Genomic DNA, 20,340 nt, shown 5'->3' on the forward strand with positions numbered 1-20,340 from the left:
TTCTTGCCATTTCATGGGTCTTTTGTGGTTGGATAGTACCTCTAGAACTCTTTTAAAAGCACGTACTACCGGCATCATTAGCGGCTTTGTTTGTAAGTGACACGGAGAACTAAGAGTTTGAAGGGTTTAATGATTTGGAGTGACACAGAAGGTTTGAAAAACTATTATGGCTTTTATGCACACCCGGTCCTACTCTACGGAGCTCTCTTTCACCTCCGTGGATGGAAGTCGGGGGCCGGCGCTCGGCCGGGTGGCTGCCCGGGGACGGTGGATGGGGCTCGGACATGGCTTTTACGCACGCCCGGTCCTACTCTACGGAGCTCTCTTTCACCTCCGTGGATGGAAGTCGGGGGCCGGCGCTCGGCCGGGTGGCTGTCCGGGGACGGTGGATGGGGCTCGGACATGGCTTTTACGCACGCCCGGTCCTATTCTATGGAGCTCTCTTCCACCTCCGTTTCTGGAAGTGCCACCTCCGGGGATGGAAGTCCACGCCGCCACACGCCTGGAAGTCCACGCCGGTGCTTGGGGCCGTGTGGCAGTAAACTATTTGTTATAGTTATTTGATATATTTTATTTCGTGTAGCAACTTGTATATGTTTTTATCGTTACAGTTCAGTAGTTGTGGGCTCGTTAAACTCTTGTTTTGTTAAATAAAGAGCCGTTTAACAAAACCACGTCTTTCCTTGTACTTAACGCTACAATATAGTTATATACTAGATCTGTGGAATAACGACGAGGCTGACGTCAGGGCGCACGCGCGGCGATGTTGACAAAGGACGTGGGATTTGATCGATGGATTTAATGATTTGGAGTGACACAGATGATTTGATAATATTATTGCTTATATAATAGTTATTTGATATATAATTTATATATCGTTATATGGGCCTGTGGAATATTTTGAAGTGCAACAGCCGTCAGCGGCCGGGCACGCACCCGGCCGGCATTGTTGACATAAAGGACGATCGATGGATTTAATGAATTGGAGTGACACAGATGGTTTTATAAACGTGTTGTTTATGTAATAGTTATTTGAATATATGTTTTTCAAATATATATGTTTTTTTCACGTTATTGTGCATTTTATGGCTAATGCGACCTATATTCCGGAGCGACTTTTAGTCGGAAAAATACGGTACTTTATCTGCCAATTTGAAGACAGTTGTCATTTTCCCCTGAAGTGACAGATTAAGTTCATTGAGGAGGTTGTATATGTCGCACAAGTAAGCTAGTTTGGCGACCCATTCCTTGTCACTGAAATGTGCTGCCAGCGGTGACTTTTTCTCAGCGAGAAATCTCTGCAGCGGCTCTCGTAATTCAAACACTGGCCAGCGATTTCCCTCGGGATAACCATCTTACTTCTGTGTGTAAGAGAAGGCGTCGGTGGTCTGCGTCCATCTCCTCACAAAGTTGTTCAAACAGGCGCGAGTTAAGGGCGTGTGCTTTGATGAGGTTAATAACTTTAACGACATCATTCAATACGGTGTTAAATTCCAGTGGCATTTTTCGGCTCGCCAATATTTCTCTGTGAATTAAGATTAAGATTAAAGTCCCAATGATCGTCACACACACACCTGGGTGTGGTGAAATTTGTCCTCTGCATTTAACCCATCCCCGTGTGATTTTAATCCATCCCCTGGGGGAGAGGGGAGCAGTGAGCAGCAGCGGTGCCGCGCTCGGGAATCAGTTGGTGATCTAACCCCCCAATTCCAACCCTTAATGCTGAGTGCCAAGCAGGGATGCAATGGGTCCCATTTTTATAGTCTTTGGTATGACCCGGCCGGGGTTTGAACCCACAACCTTCCAGTCTCAGGGCGGACACTCTACCACTAGGCCACTGAGCTGGTGAATGACACAATGTGTAGATTCACACTCAGGTGCAACCGCCTTAATCCGAACAATTAATCCAGACAGCCGTCCGGTCATCGCAGCAGCGCCGTCTGTGCATATGCCGACACAAAAGGACCATTTCGGTTTTCCTGATATGTAACCATCGATCGACTTTAATAGTTCTGTGGCTGTGGTCTTGGTTGGCAACGATAGTGCACATAACATATCCTCGTGCACATCCTCCTGATAAAGATATCGCACATAAACAAGTAATATTGCCTTGTTGTCAACATCTGTAGACTCGTCAACCTGGAGTGCGTACCATGGTGATGTAGTAATCCACTCCAACAATTGTGTCTCAATGTCTTCGGCTATTTCTTCGATCCGCCGAGTCACGGTGCTAGCCGACAGAGGCACCTGTGCTATCCTTTTAACCGCAGCCTCTCTTAGAAGTTCACGGCAAATGTCTTTAGTGGCGGGCAGGATCAATTCTTCACCAATGATGAATGGCTTCTTAGCCTTAGCAATACGATTAGCCACTAAGTATGATGCTCTCAGTGCGCTCGCATTTGCTAATGTGGTGCCCCTCAGTCATTTCTTCTGTTCTTCGTGTCGCTGTTTTTTTCTTTCAAAATACTCTGAGGACTTGTCTTTTAGTTCGGGGTGCTTGGACTCCAAGTGGCGAAGCATCTTTGAGGGCTTCATTGCATCATTGAAGAAATGCCCGCCGCATATTATGCAAAGTGGGCTCGGTGCGTGAGCGTCACCTGTTGCAATAAGCCGTATTTTAAGTAGGACTACTGGTATAGTCTGTTGAATGCGGGTTTCTTTTTCTTGGGAGTCGTCGGCTCTTGTTCTGTCTCATCACTGGGCCTTTTCCCCTTCACAAAGAAACATTTCAAAGACGTTTGTTTTTTATTCATTTTGCTAGGTTGTGGGTGACAAACTAGCGTTCACGTGACCGAGATGTAGGAGAGAATCCGGTCGTTTTTCAAAATAAAAGTCAAATTAAAAGTAAAATTCCGGAAATAATGCAATTATTATAACCAAATGCTCCGCGGACCGGCACCGGTCCATGGACCGAGGGTTGGGGACCCCTGGCGTAGGCCACCGGCGCCAGTGAATGCACTTTCGGTTGCAGAAAATTGTGAAGTAAAAAATGGGTGGCACATGATTTCATGTGTTATATTTATTAAGAAAAATGTAATTTATTTAATTGACTATTATTGATTATAACTGATTTATTTAACTATATTATTGTTTTAATTCTTTATCAATTTTACACTGTTTATGTCCCTCACTTACCCATAATAATGGTTTAATCCAAAGTCATTTTTGTCCCGCCAAACTGACATCAGCGATTGCTCAACCAATGAGAATTGGGTCGAACAAGGTCTTGTCATCCATCCATGCATGAACCACTTTTTCCTCACGATGGTCGTGGACATGCTGGTGTCTTAGCATTTTTGCAGTTCAACACAAATTACTTTTCCAATTGTTACATATCTTAACATGATATCTAGTCGTCAAACACTTTGCAGAACTTTGCAGCTCGCAATGCCGGGGTAACTTTGTTCTAATGCGCAATAGTAAATTCAAAACATGTTACCAGCTGAGGGAATACAGTAAATCCAATTGCTGTCATTGACACAGGGGATTATGGGTGAGTGGGATGCGTCAGGAAAACTAAAACAACCAGGAAAACTAAACAAAACATGCCAAACACATTATTGCAGAGTTACTTACCACCAAAGGAAGGTGATATAGACTGGGAAATGGTATACTATGGAATTAGAAAGTGGTTTACTATGGAATTAGAAAGTGTACAAAGAATTTATAAATGTCTGTGTTGAATGGAGTAGCCCAGAAATGCCTCGGGGCAAAAAAAAAAAGTTGGCCACTTTTCAAAGTCAGCTTTATCCCACCCAGCCCTAGTTTAGAGCCTCTAAATCCTCTTTTTTTCAAGCTCTCAAAAGTAAATATGGAAAAATGTGATACATTTGATTGAAAACTGATAATTTTATGTACCGTATTTTCCACACTATTAGGCGCACTTAAAAACCCACAGTGCACCTTATATATGGATCAATTAATGAATTTGTTGATCCATACTGGTTGTACACAGCGCTCTGCCAAAATGTTTCAGTACATTTTAGTACGACTAGTAAATTACAAGGTCGCATCGCTTCCCAGCATTACGGCAACCGTGGTCAGGGGGCGTCACTGAATAGCTGTTGTACCCGCGAGGCTATTTCATTTCAAAATAGGCTGTTCCGTTAATGTTTCCGAGTACGTTTACGGATCAATATCCAACGGAATCATAAATAAGCAGCACCAATGTGTTAAATCAGTCTTTAGTCGGTTCCGATCACTTTTATGGGAGAGAGTTTGAGAAACGTGATTGTTTACAGGGGGCTGCCACGACACTTTGCTGAGGCTCATGGGAGTCTGCGAGCTGAGGCTCATGGGAGTTTGCGGGTGGCTAATGCCATAATGATAGCTGCTATACGCACGAGGCTATTCCATTTCAAAATAGGCTGCTCCGTTAATGTTTCGAGTAAATTTTACGGTTCGACATGAAAGGGAAACATAAGTAAGCAATACCAATATGTTAGATCAAACTTTAGTCAGTTCCGATCATTTTATAGGAGATAGTTTGAGAAACGCGATTGTTTACAGAGGGCTCATTGGTTATTGGCGAGTGGATGCATACCGCAACCCTAGTCAACCATAGTTTGTTGCAGTATAGCTTCTATTTTATGCACCTTTTAATCCGGTGAGCCCTATATGTGAAATAATTTCTAAAATAAAAAAATTCAATGAGGGTGCGCCTTATAATCCAGTGCGCCTTATGGTGCGAAAAATACGGTAATAATCAAATCAAAATGGCAAAAAAAAACATTGATAACTAAAGCCCGAATGCTACTAGTACTCAAATTCTAGTGACAAATACTGTACAGATGAGCCATCGCACAAGTCATATTTGTTTGGTTATGTTGAGAATTGTTTCCTAGGAAATATAACAACCAGTTAACCATTTTAGTGATGGAGAAAAGGAAAACCAAACGCCAGGTACGTTGAAAAGTGTTGACATTTTCTGAAAACACTTCGCGCCCTTATTTTCCCCCTCAGAGTCCAACAAAGAGACTTGTCCAGTTGTGGCATCCTACATCCTTCACAACTCTCTGGCATATGGAGCGGACTGGTCTCGACTGTCTCTGGAGGAACCTGCTCCTCTCTCCCCTCCAGCTACAGAACCAAAGGAATGCCTCACAGACAGTGGCGGACACCTGCGGATCCAGTATGAGTCTCCCACTGCCAGCTTTGACACTTCCCTCGAAGATGATTGTGGTCAATACATCCCAGAGGGAATTGCGTCGCCGTCTGCCAGCTCTAATGCAGGCGACAATGTCACACCTGATGATGATGATGCCTCTTCATTGTCATTTCTCCTTGCAAGTTGCTCTTTTTATGATCATATGCTTCACTTGTGGCGATGGGACTGGGCACCAGTTTAAGCACACGTAGAAACGGATCAATGTCGTGTGTGTGGGTGGGTGTGCGTGTGTTGAATAATGTACAGTTCTGCAGTACCATGGACCACTTGTGTTCCTGTTGATTGGCTTTTTACCAAGTGCTAGTCCAATCAACAATGGAGCACTGTTGTGATATGCTCGAAAATGGTGTAGCAAAACAAATCAATACACATCACCTTTACAACTTTCCCCATTCTTTTGTTCTACCAGATTGAATTTGAAATAAAATGTAGGAATAAAATTCCTATAGTAAGTCTGAAAAGGCGAAAGCGTTTGACTTTAATAACTTCCAGTGGCCTGCTTATGCTGTTTTAATTTCCGCTGTAGGAAGTGCATGGTGTTTCAAAGGAAACTAAATGCAAATTATGTACCTCAGAAAAATCTAAATGCCATAGCCTGTAACTTACTCGTGCAAACACTACATTTAAGGATGGGATGACAGCAAGTTTACCAGTTTCTATTATTGTTTTCAAATGCGTCGGATTACTAGCTTGTTAAATCAAGATGTCATTCATGAACAGAGGTCCACAATGATGGAGATTAGTGAATGAAAATTAAATGCTGTAGGCTTACGACATCTATCTAGAACTGATTGAACCAAAATACATTAAGTTTGGCTTTATTGTACTTGATTGGAAGAGAAATGACAGATACAAAGTATTAAGTCCAACTTGCAACATGGTGTCACTGCGAAGGGTCTGCATCCAATGTCACCAATTGTCATCAGAAGTCTTCTCTTGCAAATAGATCTGTCACAGATATTGAGTTTCTTTTAACGCACATAGTTCTTGGGATACAATTTAAACAACTTCCCATCCTGTGTAGGTTCAAAGCCGTATTTCTCCAGGTGGTCTTTGTCATAAATCCCTTCGTTAAAGTCTTTCCTGATCTGAGGAACCACTATTTCGGCAAACAGGCTCTCTGCAGTCACTGGGGTCTCGGTTCCTTTTGGACAGCGGTATGAAACATACGGTTTGAGTTTAAAGCCATCCAAACTGGGTACCACAAATTCGGGAATCATGGCCTTTATTGACAGAAACTTTCTGCTGGAGAGCCTTACTCCAGTTGGTCTTGAACCTCTGCCTTTATTGTGAGTCCTTGAACCCCGCTTGCTGGTGAATTCCGACATTCTGTCTGCTCCTCTTGTAAGGCCCCTTATCAGTGTGGACAATACACCCATTGTTCCCCAACAGTATATCAGGAATTGAAAACCTGCAAAAATTGAAGAAATCAATGTCAAGAGTTTAGGGTACAAGCACTGTTCCCCAAACCTTTGAGTCAATGCACCCATTTTACTTAGGAAAAATCATACACACCACCAAACAAAAAATGTATGAACACTAAATAATGCCATCTCAGTTTCCTCACAAATTGTCTAACTCAGTGTGAACGTTTATAAACTCACGGAGCCATGTATTATTTTGTAGTATGAATGGCAACGAGTGGAATAGAATAATTAGAATAGAATAAATGGAATTATCGTAAAATATAGCATGCGCACATCTATCGTGTAGAAGCACTGGAGTGACTACAAATGGTAACATAGTTCAGTAAAAGTATTCTCATGGCCAAGTCTTTAACATGGGAATTAACACTCATCTCACTCTAAAACCGATGCAGACGGGGAAAACATCAAATGTTTGCTTTCTTATTCAAACTGCTGCTGTCTTTAGCTGGCTAGCTTGCTAAGCACACTCGTGTAGTGCAATGGGTCGCATTGGTTAAATTACTCTCATCATGAATTACACTTACAGAGTGTCTAAATATTGTATCATAACACTGTCAGTATTTTAGTAAAAGTATGCAGTAACTGACTCCTCTCACCTTGAACACACGTTCCGATGAAAATAATGTGAACGGCAGTCAAACAAAACCTTTAGCGATTGGCCGAAGGACAACGGTGTTCACCAATTAAAATGCAAGATACTGGTGTAGAAGCATTTGTGACCGAACCAAATCTATGAACAGTAAAAGGAGTATAGTTTCCGGTACGTCTACCTTCAGAATAATGCAGTTTATATAATTTGGAGTACAATACGAAACCTAATGTTCATGAGTTGTATTTCAACACAAATAAAAGTATATTTCCTTTATTTTAAGTATTTCAATTTTACTTTGAAGAAGTTAGAGTGTAACATGAACATTTCAGTGATTTCATTGGGGAAAAAATCACGTCTTGAATGTGTGTGTTTGTGTGTGTATATACACACACACGCGCGCACACGCGCGCTGACACACACACACACAACACACACACGCACACACATACAACAATGAACAAAACAATCAGTTTCTCTCTCTCTCTCTCTCTCTCTCTCTCTCTCTCTCTCTCTCTCTCTCTCTCTCTCTCTCTCTCTCTCTCTCTCTCTCTATATATATATTGGTTTTAGTTTGGTAGGTATGGCAGGATATGCCAATTGTATCACGAAACAGCCTTAACCTTGTTGTTATACACATGTATTCACTGTGCAAAAAACGGGTAAGGAAAATAACTTCTACACTTATACGGAATTTCTTTGCCCATATCTTACATTAAATGCCGGCACGTGTTATTGTAACTTTTCTTGTCTGTCAAATATTTGTATGTTTAATTTTGTAGCGCATCACTGAATCCAGGCTGTGACATTAGCAGTGCTTGAAATAACTTGTTAACTCCACCACTTATTTCAAAATCCAGAAATGTTCTGCTCTTGTGCAACTGAATATTCTACTCAAGTTTTTAAAGTTATTCGTGGCATTCAAAAGTGCACAACGGGCGCCGTATAGTGCATTTGTCAGCAACAAAGTCAGATATAATTTTCTGATTCACCAAAGTCCATTTTAAATGGAAGCTTACGAAATTTAGTTGTCTACCACAGAAGTTGTTTGGGGTAGCCGTTGTCCCCGTGCGCCAAATCACTGCTAAACTGCCTCCTTCTTCCTTTGATGGGTGCTGAGGACATATCACACGAATAATGAATTCACGACACGCAAAATGATTCTTATTTCCTTTTCTTCCATTGCTTTTGAAATGAACGCAAAATTCCGTCTCCTGGTCAAGTAACACCAGAGAAGCAATATTTGTTAGTAAACTCCGTTTGCCCTTTGCCCGATTTCAAAGTGGTTACATCTTATAGGACAGTCCACTAGGTGGTGTCAGTGTTTCTGGACTGTTTGGTTATTGACTATTTTGGTCCCTCGGCTTAGGGGATATGATCTTTAACCCACATTGGATTGTTTACATGACTGTGCGCGCTCTTGAGATTTATTGTGCTTATTCCCTCATACAATACAAACATAAACAGAATCAGCTTTTCAAATAAAGTCTTCATATTGTTTAACATCCTGATATTTCCCAATTATGTCACACCTAGAGGTTGCCTTGTGCTGTCTAAACTTCAGTCAGACATGGAAAACAGCAATGAAGACGGAACTTGCAATATATATCAGGTAGGGCTGTCATAGTATAGCCATTGTCAGAGTATAAGTGTTGTGGGTCTTTGCAATGAATTGTGCAATAATGCTCACAAAGCCAATACCTTCTATTTGTCAAATGTATATTTTAATAATTAATTACTGTATTGTGAAACTAGAAAATTCCTACATAAATTTTGAATGAGACAACTGACTCAAGTCTCAAAGCTGCACTTGCAAAGGCATCGTGGCGATATATAACCATGAATGAAAAGAAGAGTCACTCGTACAGAGTATATCTAGACAAAACAATCTAAACTAAACTAACTTTTTTCTGTGCTTAGTCTGTCCTTTTTTGGACTTTCTTATGTTCCATCCGCAAAATAGGCGTCTATCAAGGAAGGAAGGATGAACCATTAAGTCTGTGAGATGGAGTGCCCACCTCTGGCATTAGCATCTACCTTTGTTGTGCTCCGATAACCGCAAGTGAAAGGCTTTGATTGCCGCAAAGAGTTCACAATGGGTGGGAGTTGCTATCTGTGCCGGTACTGGATATACTCGGGTTTGAACCGAGTTGGACAGAGAAGCAACTTTTGATACCTAATTTGTGCAGATACAACAGTCCTATAATTAGAACTTCAATTGCACTGACATTGCTAACATACTATTCGTTTCAGATCCCAGCTCCTTTTGGAAGTGAGCTCAAGGCCAAGATGCAACAGATTATAGAAGAAAGGATGGAGGCCAACTTGGTAAACACCCATAGAGTGTGTTTTAGTTCAATGAAGTTTTGTTCTTGTGTCACTGGAATTTTTATAGTTGTCTGCTGCTGTCAGTCTATCACAGGGATTGTCAACTGGTGGTCCGCTGCCCTCTTGTCGTCCGTGCAAGTGTTCCACGAAATTGGAAATGGAAAACAATTGTCACATTTTTAAAAATAAAATTGATTTTTTTATTTGGACTTGATTTATTCTCCAGCTAATTTTGTGAATCATTTACCCATCCAAATTATGTCAAATGTTGCTGAGAGTCCCAAAATACAGATGCAAATAAATAGCCTGTATAGGTCTAGCCTCCTTTGGTGCAAAATGAAATAATATTCCACCAAAGCAGTGGCCCCCGAGTTGCTTATTGGTTATAATGGTGGCCACTTGGACAAAACCAGTTGAAAACCCCTGGTCTATCAAATAGCCTACCAATTTGGCGCAGGGGTAAACATGCTCACTTATGATTATAGTATATGCACGTTGTAATTGTTATATTAAAGAAGTATTTGAATGTGTTTTTTTCTAGTGGACAGCTATTCTCATTGGAGCTGTGACAATTGTTTCCCTTGTGGGAGGTGTCGTTTTCCTTCTCTACAGAAGATACAGGCTGTCAAGTCAGTATACTGCCACCTTCATCTTTGAGTCAATATCAATTCAAAACTTCAACATTTGAATGCATTAGCATTAATTTACCAATGTAGAGCATAGTGGAGAAATATTATTATTGTCATCTGTGATGAGTCGGGAGTTTTGACGCTATGAAAAACAACGGCAAACATTAACTGTCGCTTTGTAACACAAATATGTGGTGGAATGGATTATTAACAATGCAGGCCTTATTGTAAATTTCAATGGTTGACAAGATTAAAGATTAAAGATTAAACTGCCCAAAATAACATAGGGAAGGAATCCATGGCTACTTTGTATGGATAAAAGATTTTGCAACGCTGTACTGTACAGTATTGCAAGTGGTTCAGATTTTGGCCTGACAGTTGTGTTTCTTGAGTAGTGGCTGTAGTGCAGGGGTCACCAACCTTTTTGAAAGCGATAGCTACTTTTTGGCTCCGCATTAGTGCGAAGGACTACTATTTCATACATAGTATATTCGAAAAAAGTAATTTGCTCAAAATACCTTTAACCACTGGCGAGGTTAAGAGCAGGGATTTTCTTTATTATTTGTCAACCGTGGATTTATGAAAACCTTTTGAAACTCCTTTTTGATTAAGGGCTTTACAAATAAATTTGACTTGACGTAACAGTATGTTTTTATAGTTAGTATTGGTATTCATCTTCACTCATGTGGTCCTCACGGGCTACCTGGTGAGTACAGGGACCACGTTGGTGACCCCTGCGACATTACTTTGTCTTATGTTCACTTTCCGTCAAGTCGTGGAAGTTGTGAAAATTTCTTGGATTGCTACTATGAAAAAAGATTTGGCCATACTGCCTATACATTTTGTTTACTTTGAATGTAAAATTCAGATTCAGGATTCAAAAACAGCTCAGCTCTTGATCATTAAGGTTGTGCGGAGCCTATGAGCTAATAGTATTTGATAAGACATCTCCCCAAAGCTCCCTGCAAGGTTTTGTAAAAACAGAAGGATGTGATCCTCTATTTTGAACAATGTATATGTCACAAACATTTATTATGATGATGCCATGAAAAAAAAATTAAATTATTTTTGTACAATATGATCCTTTTCCTTAAAATGGGACGTTTAATGGAAAATAGACTTTTGAAATATTTGGGACTGGGGAGTGACTGCCAACTCTTTTAAGTATTGGCCCGATTATAAGACGACCCTGATTATAAGACGACCCCCTCTTTTTCAAGACTCAAGTTTGAAAAAATACTTTTTGAACACCAAATTTAATTTTTATACAGAAAATGATTACATCTGAAACAAATGATTATGACAATATATTCGAGAGAAAAAGCATGTGATTTTGCCTCATTCAAATCATGCAAAAACTGTCTATCAAATTGTCAGGTCTAAGTACCATCAGACATTAAACCACACGCTGGAAGGAAGAGGAGAAGACAACCAGAACAGGTTTACTCGCGAGGAGAACGATAGAGAAAGGAACCTCAGTTACAATCTCCATCAATTCTGAGTCCTTACTCCACGTGCCCCTCTTTTTAATGTTTTGGTTGCCCTGGTTACAGAGGGGAGATTGTGTCTGTAGCAACGCTGATTAGCTAAGGAATGTAGTGTGGTGTGAATTAGCACTTCATTGTTGGCCCGTGACCCCCGCAGAATTTGTCCTCTTTCCTCAACCAGCTGTCTTCCCCCATGGTTGGCTGACTCGTCCTCGATTGTGATCAGATAACTTGAATTGCCGCTTTCCTGTGGAACAATGCAACTAAACCTTGACATCCCTGTCACTAAAGAGGAAGAACCTAGATAAAAGGAAAGTCATAAACTCGTAAAGACAAGGCCTCCAGGTCTGGCAGGCCAAGGCTTCACTTAAATTATTCCAACACACATCTTAATATCTGAATATTTAAATATGTAAACTAAAGTGCAATCACATTTGTAAATGAATGGCTTCCGGTTTTTGAAATGTTAATAAACCAATCTACTGTGATAAAACAACAAAATTGCAATAACTGCATTAACCATCAAAGTGAAGTCTAACTGTAGTCTTGAAACAAATCTGAATAAGGAAAAACATTGCAATAAAATAATGCAAACTGCTACCGCTATTGTTGGGAAGCCTGAGGACTGTATCCACAGGTGTCAAACTCAAGGCCCGGGGGCCAGATACGGCCCACCACATTGGCTCGGATGGTTATGCTCTTTTCGCCCCCGGGTGTCGGTCAGAACACAGGAGGGAAGACGTGGTTCACTTTTGATTGCTTTACTGAATTATTGGCAAAAAAGTAACAGGCACTGTGTGTCAGTGTCTGTGTGCTCGCCCCTCCCTTCCTGTGTCTCTCAATCTATGTACTAATCACAGTCACCTGCGTCTCGTTACCTGTCGCGTGTATTTAAGTCCTGTCTGCGTCTCACTCCCTGTCGGATTGTTCTCGTCACTTGTCTGCAGTCTGTTCTAGTCTTGTTTTGTCTTTCTGCTCCGTTATTCATGTCCATAGTCGAGTATCTATAGTTTGCCTTTTGAGTTTGCTCAAGAAACCCTGGTCCAAGCTGCATTTGGTCGCCCTGCTCCATTCCCTCCATGACACTGTGGCTCATAGGGGCATACAGGCAAACTGGCAAAAGGGTATAAGCACACGTTTGGTCGTAAGGATGTGAGAGCAGGTGTGTGTAGTGTACATGGGTGAGTCTTTGGGTGTGTGAATGTGATTCTTGTGTGTGTGATTATTGTATGAAGCGTGTGGTGTGTGTGTGTGTGTGGGGGGGGGGGGTTCTGTAACATACAGAAATACAGCACGTAAGTCAACACTCAACTTCTGACGTCACACAACACTAGACGGCACACTTTTACATAACTAACTGCGCGTAACGGTTCCGCCATACTAAATAACCATAAATGAAATACTCTCGGCAACACACCAAACATAAGTCATCGAGACAACAAAATACATTTGCTGCCAACCGTTAGTCGCCGTGCCGCTGCGTAACGGCTACTCATACGATGCGAGGCAAACTTAAAGGAGCGCGCCGGAGCTGTCAAACGGCGCGTACACGAAGCAAACCACGATCAGACAAACAGCACAACAGTGGACAGTAGTAACAATGAAATGTATATACTCACTTTGTGTCAAAGACGCACAGCAACATACTCAGTCGATACCAGGAACCTTTAACTTACCGCTGCACACAAGTGAATGGGTATAATGTCTAGACCCCGAATGTAAGACAACCCCCACTTTTTCAGTCTTATTTCAATGCAAAAAACCATCGTCTTATATTCGGGCCAATACGGTAAATCTTTTGAGCTGCATTTTGGCATACCAGTGGGGCTACTTGGTAGTTCTGATTGGTGAAGCTGCCGTTTTCAAGGGATGGATGGAGTCCAGCCAACAGGACCACATGGGAGAACTTAGAATTGAAAATTAAGCAGAGTTGGAGTGTCAAAACAAAGCAGCGTTAGCTTTGATAACTCAGACATGCTTGAGTTAAACTGTTTTTTTTGTGTTGCAGCCACCAGTAAAAATACAATACGAGTGTAGTTCCTAATCACGCCACATCAATATTATTGAGACACATGGGAACTGTTTTAAATTGTGAGGAAAAAAAAGCATAATTCCACTTTAAGTTTTCAGAATTGTCTGATGTGAATTTTATCTCTTTTAGAATGCAAGACTATGAATGCAAAACAAGACATTGAGTTGTTGAAGATGGTGATGATTTTAAGTTTTTGGATGTGGAATGCATGAGTATAGCACAAATATTAGGACCGGGGATCTTAGAAAACAAAAAAAAAAAGTTAAGGTCTTAACAACGTTTGCTCTTGTGTTTCAGAGGAGGGGGCAGGCATACCACATTATCGGTTTCGAAAAAGAGACAAGGTTATGTTCTACGGCCGAAAGATAATGAGAAAGGTTAGTATACACTGATGCCTCTGTCTGGACACCGCTGTTGCTATGGACTCACTTGAACAATAAAACATTGCCTAGTTTTTTGTTCCGTTCATATCTTATTTTTTCCTTATACGTGATAGTTTAAAATATCTCCACGTTTCGGTGATACTTTTGATTGAACCCAAGAATGTTTTAATAATTTATGTGATTTTCTCAGTTGTATTTTTTAACGTATATACACTGCTAAAATAAATAAAGGAATACTTTTGAGGATATCATCCTGACATTTAAACTTCTGGTAATTTGATCTGGTGAGTTAAGTCATAAAGAGGGCTCTTCGTTAGCTGCAGCTGCTTTGGTTTTCACGAAATTGGTAACAGGTACACAAGAAAACAGAATGGTAATACAGGTGGAGGCCACTTTTTCTCTCAGGCAGGGATAGGCTTCAGCACGCCTGCTAAACTCGGGAGGATAAACCGTTTAGATAATGAATGAATATATGTAATAAATAATAACATTGAGATGTTGCAAACATTTTATTGATATCAAACATCCTATTTGAGTAACAAACAAGCTATAATTCCTGACTTCTGATTTCAATTTTTACCTCTTAATTTATTGTGTGCTGTATATGTAATAATATGAGGAAGCGATGAAACTTTTTATGGTTTCATAATCATAACAACCTTTCAAGAGAAACTGTAACATGTTAAATTTCAGACCCCACTTTATTAAAAAGCGGTATTGAAATGTTTTATTGTTTTAAGCTGCAAAACCACATATATTTGTAGTATACAAATAAAAATCACGGTTATTGGTATCGGCCATACAAAGCAGGAAATTATCGTTTCCCGGTATCGGTTCAAAATTTTCATACTGTGCTTCACTATAATGATAATTATTTTTGCTATCAATTTTGTTTTTTAAGGTCCAGACATTGTCCTCTCCCACCAACTCCTCCAGCTCCGCCTCCCGGCAGAGGATACGGAAGAGGACCAAAGTCCTGTCTATAGCTCACAAGTGAGTCATATGTTGCTTTGATGTTTCTTCTTGAAGAAGTCATTTTATGTCCAACTCCAAGAGAACTCACACAGTGATCTAAATCACATATATTAACATTCACGACCGGTGGATTGGATTATTGAATTTTAAGTGTCATCAGTAACAAGGAAGAAAATAATTCATATTGGAAGTTTTAAATGCTATTCATTCAGTTTGTGGAGGACCCAACATAGCCTCAAAAACCTGACACCTCCACCTCATGCTGGTCACAAGCCTGATCACAGTCTTCTGGGGAACGTTATTACACTTCCTCATCAGGTCGCAAGCACGCTAATGTAGTTGTGTTGCTCACTCAAACACAAAAAGTTTTACTCTATCAGTACAGTACAGGGTTTTCCCAATCTTCTCCAAGATCTGATCAACTAACTTCCGTAAGCAGAATCTTGCTGAGTATAATGATCCAACTATTACCCACACACAGGTGCAATGCACATAATCAGTAGCTCATCACACAAATGACTATTGTTGTGAACGGGTCATCATTTAAAAGTGAACTGAATAGGCTTTCCGGCGGTATAAAATGTATTGGACAGAAGCATTGATACAGACACAGTAAACACATTCATTAATTTGTTTTTAAGCGAAATACATCTCTTGAATAATTACTGTCCATCAGGATTTATCTGTAGCTTTATTATTTGAGGGCAATGTAATCTTAGTCCAAGTTGTTGCTGAGGTGACACAGCTGTGTGTGTGTGTGTGTGTGTGTGTGTGTGTGTGTGTGTGTGTGTGTGTGTGTGTGTGTGTGTGTGTGTGTGTGTGGTGTGTGTGTGTGTGTGTGTGTGTGTGTGTGTGTGTGTGTGTGTGTGTGTGTGTGTGTGTGTGTGTGTGTGCGTGCGTGCGCGTGTGCGTGTGTGTGCTTGCGCATGTATATACTTGTTTTAGGATCCTCCATATCCCAAGGGAGCCCCCCTCCTTGCAGCCTAAGGAGCCCCCTTCCTGTTTGCTAGAAGCAGACTTGACAGAATTTGATGTGCAGAACTCCCACCTACCATCTGAGGTGCTATACATGCTTAAAAATGTCAGGTAAGTACAAGTAAAACATACTAGAGTAATAGTTTTAAACTTTATTTGTATAGCACATTTAAATTTGACAGCAGGGTTACAATAAAAGAATTTTAAAAATTCAAATGTGGTAAAACAACAGTTAAGTATCATCTTTTTTCACTTTTCTTTTCATAAACATGCACAATACAGCAAAAGAGTATTTGACAGATACACACACATTCGGTTGCATACGTGCTCTGTACAATAATCACGACAATAACAGTTAACACACATTTTCAATAGGGTGCTTGGACACTTTGAGAAGCCCCTCTTCCTGGAGCTATGCCGCCACATGGTCATGATCTTGCTGCATCAGGGAGAGTCTCTATTTCGCCCAGGTGATACAGATGACAGTATATATGTTGTCCAAGATGGACGCCTAGAGCTGTGCATCCGCGAGAGTGTAAGACCACGGGAGAGTCAATTATTTTCTTTGCTTGGCTCAGTTTTGTAAATCAGTGCGATATGATAAGCTGTGATTTTCTTTTTTGCTGCAGGATGGCACAGATGCTGTGGTGAAAGAGGTTTTACAAGGGGACAGTGTCCACAGTCTGCTCAGTATATTAGATATCATCACTGTAAGTCCCTCGCCACTTCGCGCTTCATCTATTGGGGATTCGCTATTTCGTGAGTTTATAAGTGATAGGAGAATGATCTTTAAATACACGTTGATTGCGCGGGGCATCCCTCTGAGCAATGTGCGTCACTGCAGACAAGCGCGGGAAGCGCGACAGCCAACCGTGCACAAAAGAAAAAGTACTGGTGTGCAGAAGGAGTCAGGACAGTGGCAATGAGCGCTGATAGTGCGTGGCGTGACTGAGTTCAAGCGCAGGAGGCTGGCAGCGGGCCACGAGCCAAGACACAGCACCAACCGATGCAGAAGAAGTCGAGACACGTGACAATATTACGTGTTCGTTCTTTTATTTACTGTAAAGGTACATCAATCCAGTAGTCAGTGGTCTTTATATAAATATGTATACCGTTTCTACTTTGCTGATCTTTGTTTACTGTAGGCGGTTCTGGAACGCATCTCCCGCGATAAAGAGTATACTGTGTTTGTAAACTCAAAGTGCTTTGGTGTACTTAATCATTAGTTTTGTATTAGTTAGCAGTGGGTTAGTTATTAGTGGATTAGTAGTCTTAGTTATTTAGTGGATGGAGACTAACACTGCTTCGCAAACGTTGCATCGAGGCAACTGGACTGTTTTTGTTTGTTGAAGGGTCTTGTTTTTGGCCGGTTTGAACAACAACACCTAATTGTTGATCACCTCTAAGGGACACACCCACGGAGGAGAACCCTTTGCACAATTTTTGGTTGTTTTCAACCTGTTTGGACAATTTGTCTCATGATTTTTCTTTTCTAAATGTCTGAAACTAGTATTAGTATGGGCATAACGTGTTAGAGGGCTGGAGGTGCTGAGACAAACTGAGGCCCTCGCAGCACCATTGATCAAAGAATAAAAAAAACGTATAATTCAGTACAGTGTGCACTGAACTTCGGCCATTATTTCGAGGGATTCACTTCAAATACACATTATGTTGTCCCCTAATTAATTGAGATACTCCGTACATAATAGTTTAGAATCCAAGAAGCCATTTGGATTAAAGGTGAAATGTCTTCAACAAACAAGAGCATTCGGGTTGCCTCGATTCAGCCATTGCAGATCAGCATGACTTAAATGACAGAGAATCTCCATGAACATATATATAACTTTGAGGTTGGTCATCAAGAAAGTTGTGTGGGGTTTTGGACCATACCATAACATCAAGGAGCGAAATTGTTTGTATATTTGAAATTTAAATCCAGAATGTTGTCAGTAGCATGTTGTAACATTGTTGTTTAATAAACATGCAAACATGACAGATTTAAGTTTTCTGGATAATTGAACTAATATTCAAAGCATCTGTCTTTCTCAACACAATTGTTTCATTGTTTTTCAAGGGTTACCCAGCTCCATACAAGACGGTATCTGCGAGGGCTGCTGTCCCCTCCACTGTCGTGCGTCTTCCAGCTGCAGCATTTCAATCAGTCTTTGACAAATATCCTGAAACTCTGGTTCGTGTGATCCAGGTAAAGAGAACAAGTGTTTAAAAAAAGTATTTGAATCATTCTGATTTATAAGCAATACAATTTTACACAACAAATGTTACACGTCCTCCTTTGTCATGTGTAGATCATCATGGTGCGTCTCCAGAGAGTGACCTTCCTCGCCTTGCACAACTATCTTGGCCTCACCACTGAGCTCTTCAACACGGTACTTTACCCAACTGCTCACCAGACTATATTTGCATGGACACATTTACCGTATTGGCCCGAATATAAGACGACCCTGATTATAAGACGACCCCCTCTTTTTCAAGACTCAAGTTTGAAAACAGACTTTTTGAACACCAAATTTAATTTTTATACAGAAAATGATTACATCTGAAACAAATGATTATGACAATATATTCAAGAGAGAAAGCATATTATTTTGCCTCATTCAAATCATGCAAAAACTGTCTATCACATCTTAATATCTGAACATTTAAATATGTAAACTAAAGTGCAATCACATTTGTAAATGAATGGCTTCTGGTTTTTGAAACGTAAATAAACCAATTTACTGTGATAAAACAACAAAATTGCAATAACTGCATTAACCATCAAAGTGAAGTCTAACTGTAACTGTAGTCTTGAAACAAATCTGAATAAGGAAAAACATTGCAATAAAATAATGCAAACTGCTACCGCTATTGTTGGGGAGCCTGAGGACTGTATCCACAGGTGTCAAACTCAAGGCCCGGGGGCCAGATACGGCCCACCACATCATTTTATGTGGCCCGCAAAGACAAATTGTGCATCAAATTCGTGTGTCATTACTAGAATTGCAAATTGTCTTCACTTTTAATATCTTTTTTTTTTAAATATTTGACCAGTTTTTACTCGTCTGATTTGAAAACGAGTTATTTGTCAGATAGTTTTGTAGCTTTTACGGTATATAATATGAGGTGCTCATACACTTATTTGGGTTGACAGTTTTAATGATCCTCCGAAAGAAGCTATGACTACAATGCGGCCCGCGAAAAAAATGAGTTTGACACCCTATACTATAGAGCAGGGGTCCCCAAACTTTTTCCTGTGAGGGCCACATAACTTTTCCCTTCTCTGATGGGGGGCCGGTGTCAGTTTGTAACAGAAAAAGTGTGACGATCGTAGGGGAGCTTAAAAAATTTATTGTTTTCCAGAAAGCCACATATAACCAAATAACGGTTATTTAATAACCCTTTCCAGGTTCTTTACAGAAAAAAAGTCAGGAAACAAATAATAACGCTATTAATGAAATAAATAATAACTAAATAACCCTCTCTGAGTTCTTCACAGAAAAAACAGGAAATAAATAATAACTAAATAACTCTCTCTGGGTTCCTCATAGAAAAAAAAGCCATGGAACATTAACTTTCTGTTGTGCCATGCACAATCTTAACAGATAAAAGTTCAGCTCAGTTGTCAGAGCAGAAGCTCTCTGACACATATGAGCAGTCTCTTAAAGTTCTTGTGTTCCTTCCTTATAATCCTTTTGTAGGTTCCAGTAGGCTTGTAGACACCGCTGTCTTTTTTGTTAAAGTTTGCTAGTGCGTCATAGTCTGGAGTAAAATTTGTTGTGGCAATTCTTAGGCGAGATCCGAGGTGTTGGTCCGTTTACCTCGATCTGTGACGGTTTGATGTTGACGTTCATGTGGCTGAACGTCACGTCGCGTACGTCGAGCCAAATTGGCCACTCTCTTTTAAACGCTCGGCACTGTGTCCACCTTGCTTTTCCTTGGGCGACTCATTTTAATGGAAGGATTCCAGGGGAAGGTTTGTGGGTGGCTTTAGCGCAAAACTGCATCTGAAAGCTCAGCGCGCGAATTACAAGAATGCTGTCGTCACAGCCCACGCTCTAAATTCGGGACTGATACAAATAGAGCGCGAGTGCGCCATGTCCGTACTACTGAGTACGTACAGTGTACGTCGTACACGCACTTGTGAGTGTGCACCGAGCTTTCTGACACGGCTTCCGGTAGTAAATGCGCAGGCGAGCGCTTCCCCATCTACTGGGGAAACGCAGTCATTGCAGGCAAAATGACAAAAAAAAAAAAAGTTTAATAATACAATTTGTTCAGGGTTGGCGGGCCGGATTAAACGGTCCCGTGGGCCGTATCCGGCCCGCGGGCCGTAGTTTGGTGACCTCTG

General features: G+C 40.8%; 3 protein-coding genes across 11 annotated transcripts in view; 2 read left to right on the forward strand and 1 right to left on the reverse strand.

Moving 5' to 3' along the window:
• dph7 (diphthamide biosynthesis 7) overlaps nucleotides 1-15,913 on the forward strand; it is a 24,563-nt gene extending 8,650 nt beyond the window's left edge. For 2 of the 5 annotated variants that reach the window (XM_037259519.1, XM_037259523.1), the window contains exon 10: nucleotides 4,963-5,628. In XM_037259519.1, coding sequence (XP_037115414.1) covers nucleotides 4,963-5,348 — 386 coding nt within the window. In that variant the 3' untranslated portion in view covers nucleotides 5,349-5,628. Of the gene's footprint in view, nucleotides 1-4,962; nucleotides 5,629-15,762; nucleotides 15,824-15,854 lie in introns of those variants that run through there. The other 3 variants (XM_037259522.1, XM_037259521.1, XM_037259520.1) reach the window with 3 other exon arrangements.
• On the reverse strand, nucleotides 5,558-7,311 carry mrpl41 (mitochondrial ribosomal protein L41). 3 transcript variants are annotated; one of them, XM_037259570.1, is made up of 2 exons: nucleotides 7,191-7,311; nucleotides 5,558-6,578 (listed from the first exon to the last, which is right to left on the reverse strand). In XM_037259570.1, the coding sequence occupies exon 2, from the start codon at nucleotides 6,544-6,546 to the stop codon at nucleotides 6,139-6,141; it is 408 nt and encodes a 135-aa protein (XP_037115465.1). In that variant the 5' UTR covers nucleotides 6,547-6,578; nucleotides 7,191-7,311; the 3' UTR covers nucleotides 5,558-6,138. The 3 variants fall into 3 exon arrangements, with proteins under 3 accessions (XP_037115465.1, XP_037115466.1, XP_037115467.1); XM_037259571.1 differs by having other exon boundaries at nucleotides 7,108-7,201; XM_037259572.1 differs by lacking the exon at nucleotides 7,191-7,311 and adding an exon at nucleotides 7,113-7,136.
• pnpla7b (patatin-like phospholipase domain containing 7b) overlaps nucleotides 7,762-20,340 on the forward strand; it is a 45,241-nt gene continuing 32,662 nt past the window's right edge. For all 3 annotated transcript variants that reach the window (XM_037259444.1, XM_037259445.1, XM_037259446.1), the window contains exons 1-11: nucleotides 7,762-7,845; nucleotides 8,720-8,795; nucleotides 9,437-9,511; nucleotides 10,053-10,140; nucleotides 13,957-14,036; nucleotides 14,944-15,035; nucleotides 15,963-16,103; nucleotides 16,368-16,527; nucleotides 16,622-16,702; nucleotides 18,067-18,195; nucleotides 18,299-18,379. In XM_037259444.1, the coding sequence (XP_037115339.1) occupies nucleotides 8,754-8,795; nucleotides 9,437-9,511; nucleotides 10,053-10,140; nucleotides 13,957-14,036; nucleotides 14,944-15,035; nucleotides 15,963-16,103; nucleotides 16,368-16,527; nucleotides 16,622-16,702; nucleotides 18,067-18,195; nucleotides 18,299-18,379 (969 nt within the window). In that variant the 5' untranslated portion in view covers nucleotides 7,762-7,845; nucleotides 8,720-8,753. The remainder of the gene's footprint in view (nucleotides 7,846-8,719; nucleotides 8,796-9,436; nucleotides 9,512-10,052; nucleotides 10,141-13,956; nucleotides 14,037-14,943; nucleotides 15,036-15,962; nucleotides 16,104-16,367; nucleotides 16,528-16,621; nucleotides 16,703-18,066; nucleotides 18,196-18,298; nucleotides 18,380-20,340) is intronic.

The sequence above is a fragment of the Syngnathus acus genome, chromosome 9 (assembly GCF_901709675.1).
Source record: "Syngnathus acus chromosome 9, fSynAcu1.2, whole genome shotgun sequence".
Lineage (NCBI taxonomy): Eukaryota > Metazoa > Chordata > Actinopteri > Syngnathiformes > Syngnathidae > Syngnathus > Syngnathus acus.

What these genes read in the sequence shown, in the direction of transcription:
- mrpl41 (XM_037259570.1), bottom strand. Translation starts at nt 6,546, where the DNA reads ATGGGTGTATTGTCCACACTGATAAGGGGCCTTACAAGAGGAGCAGAC.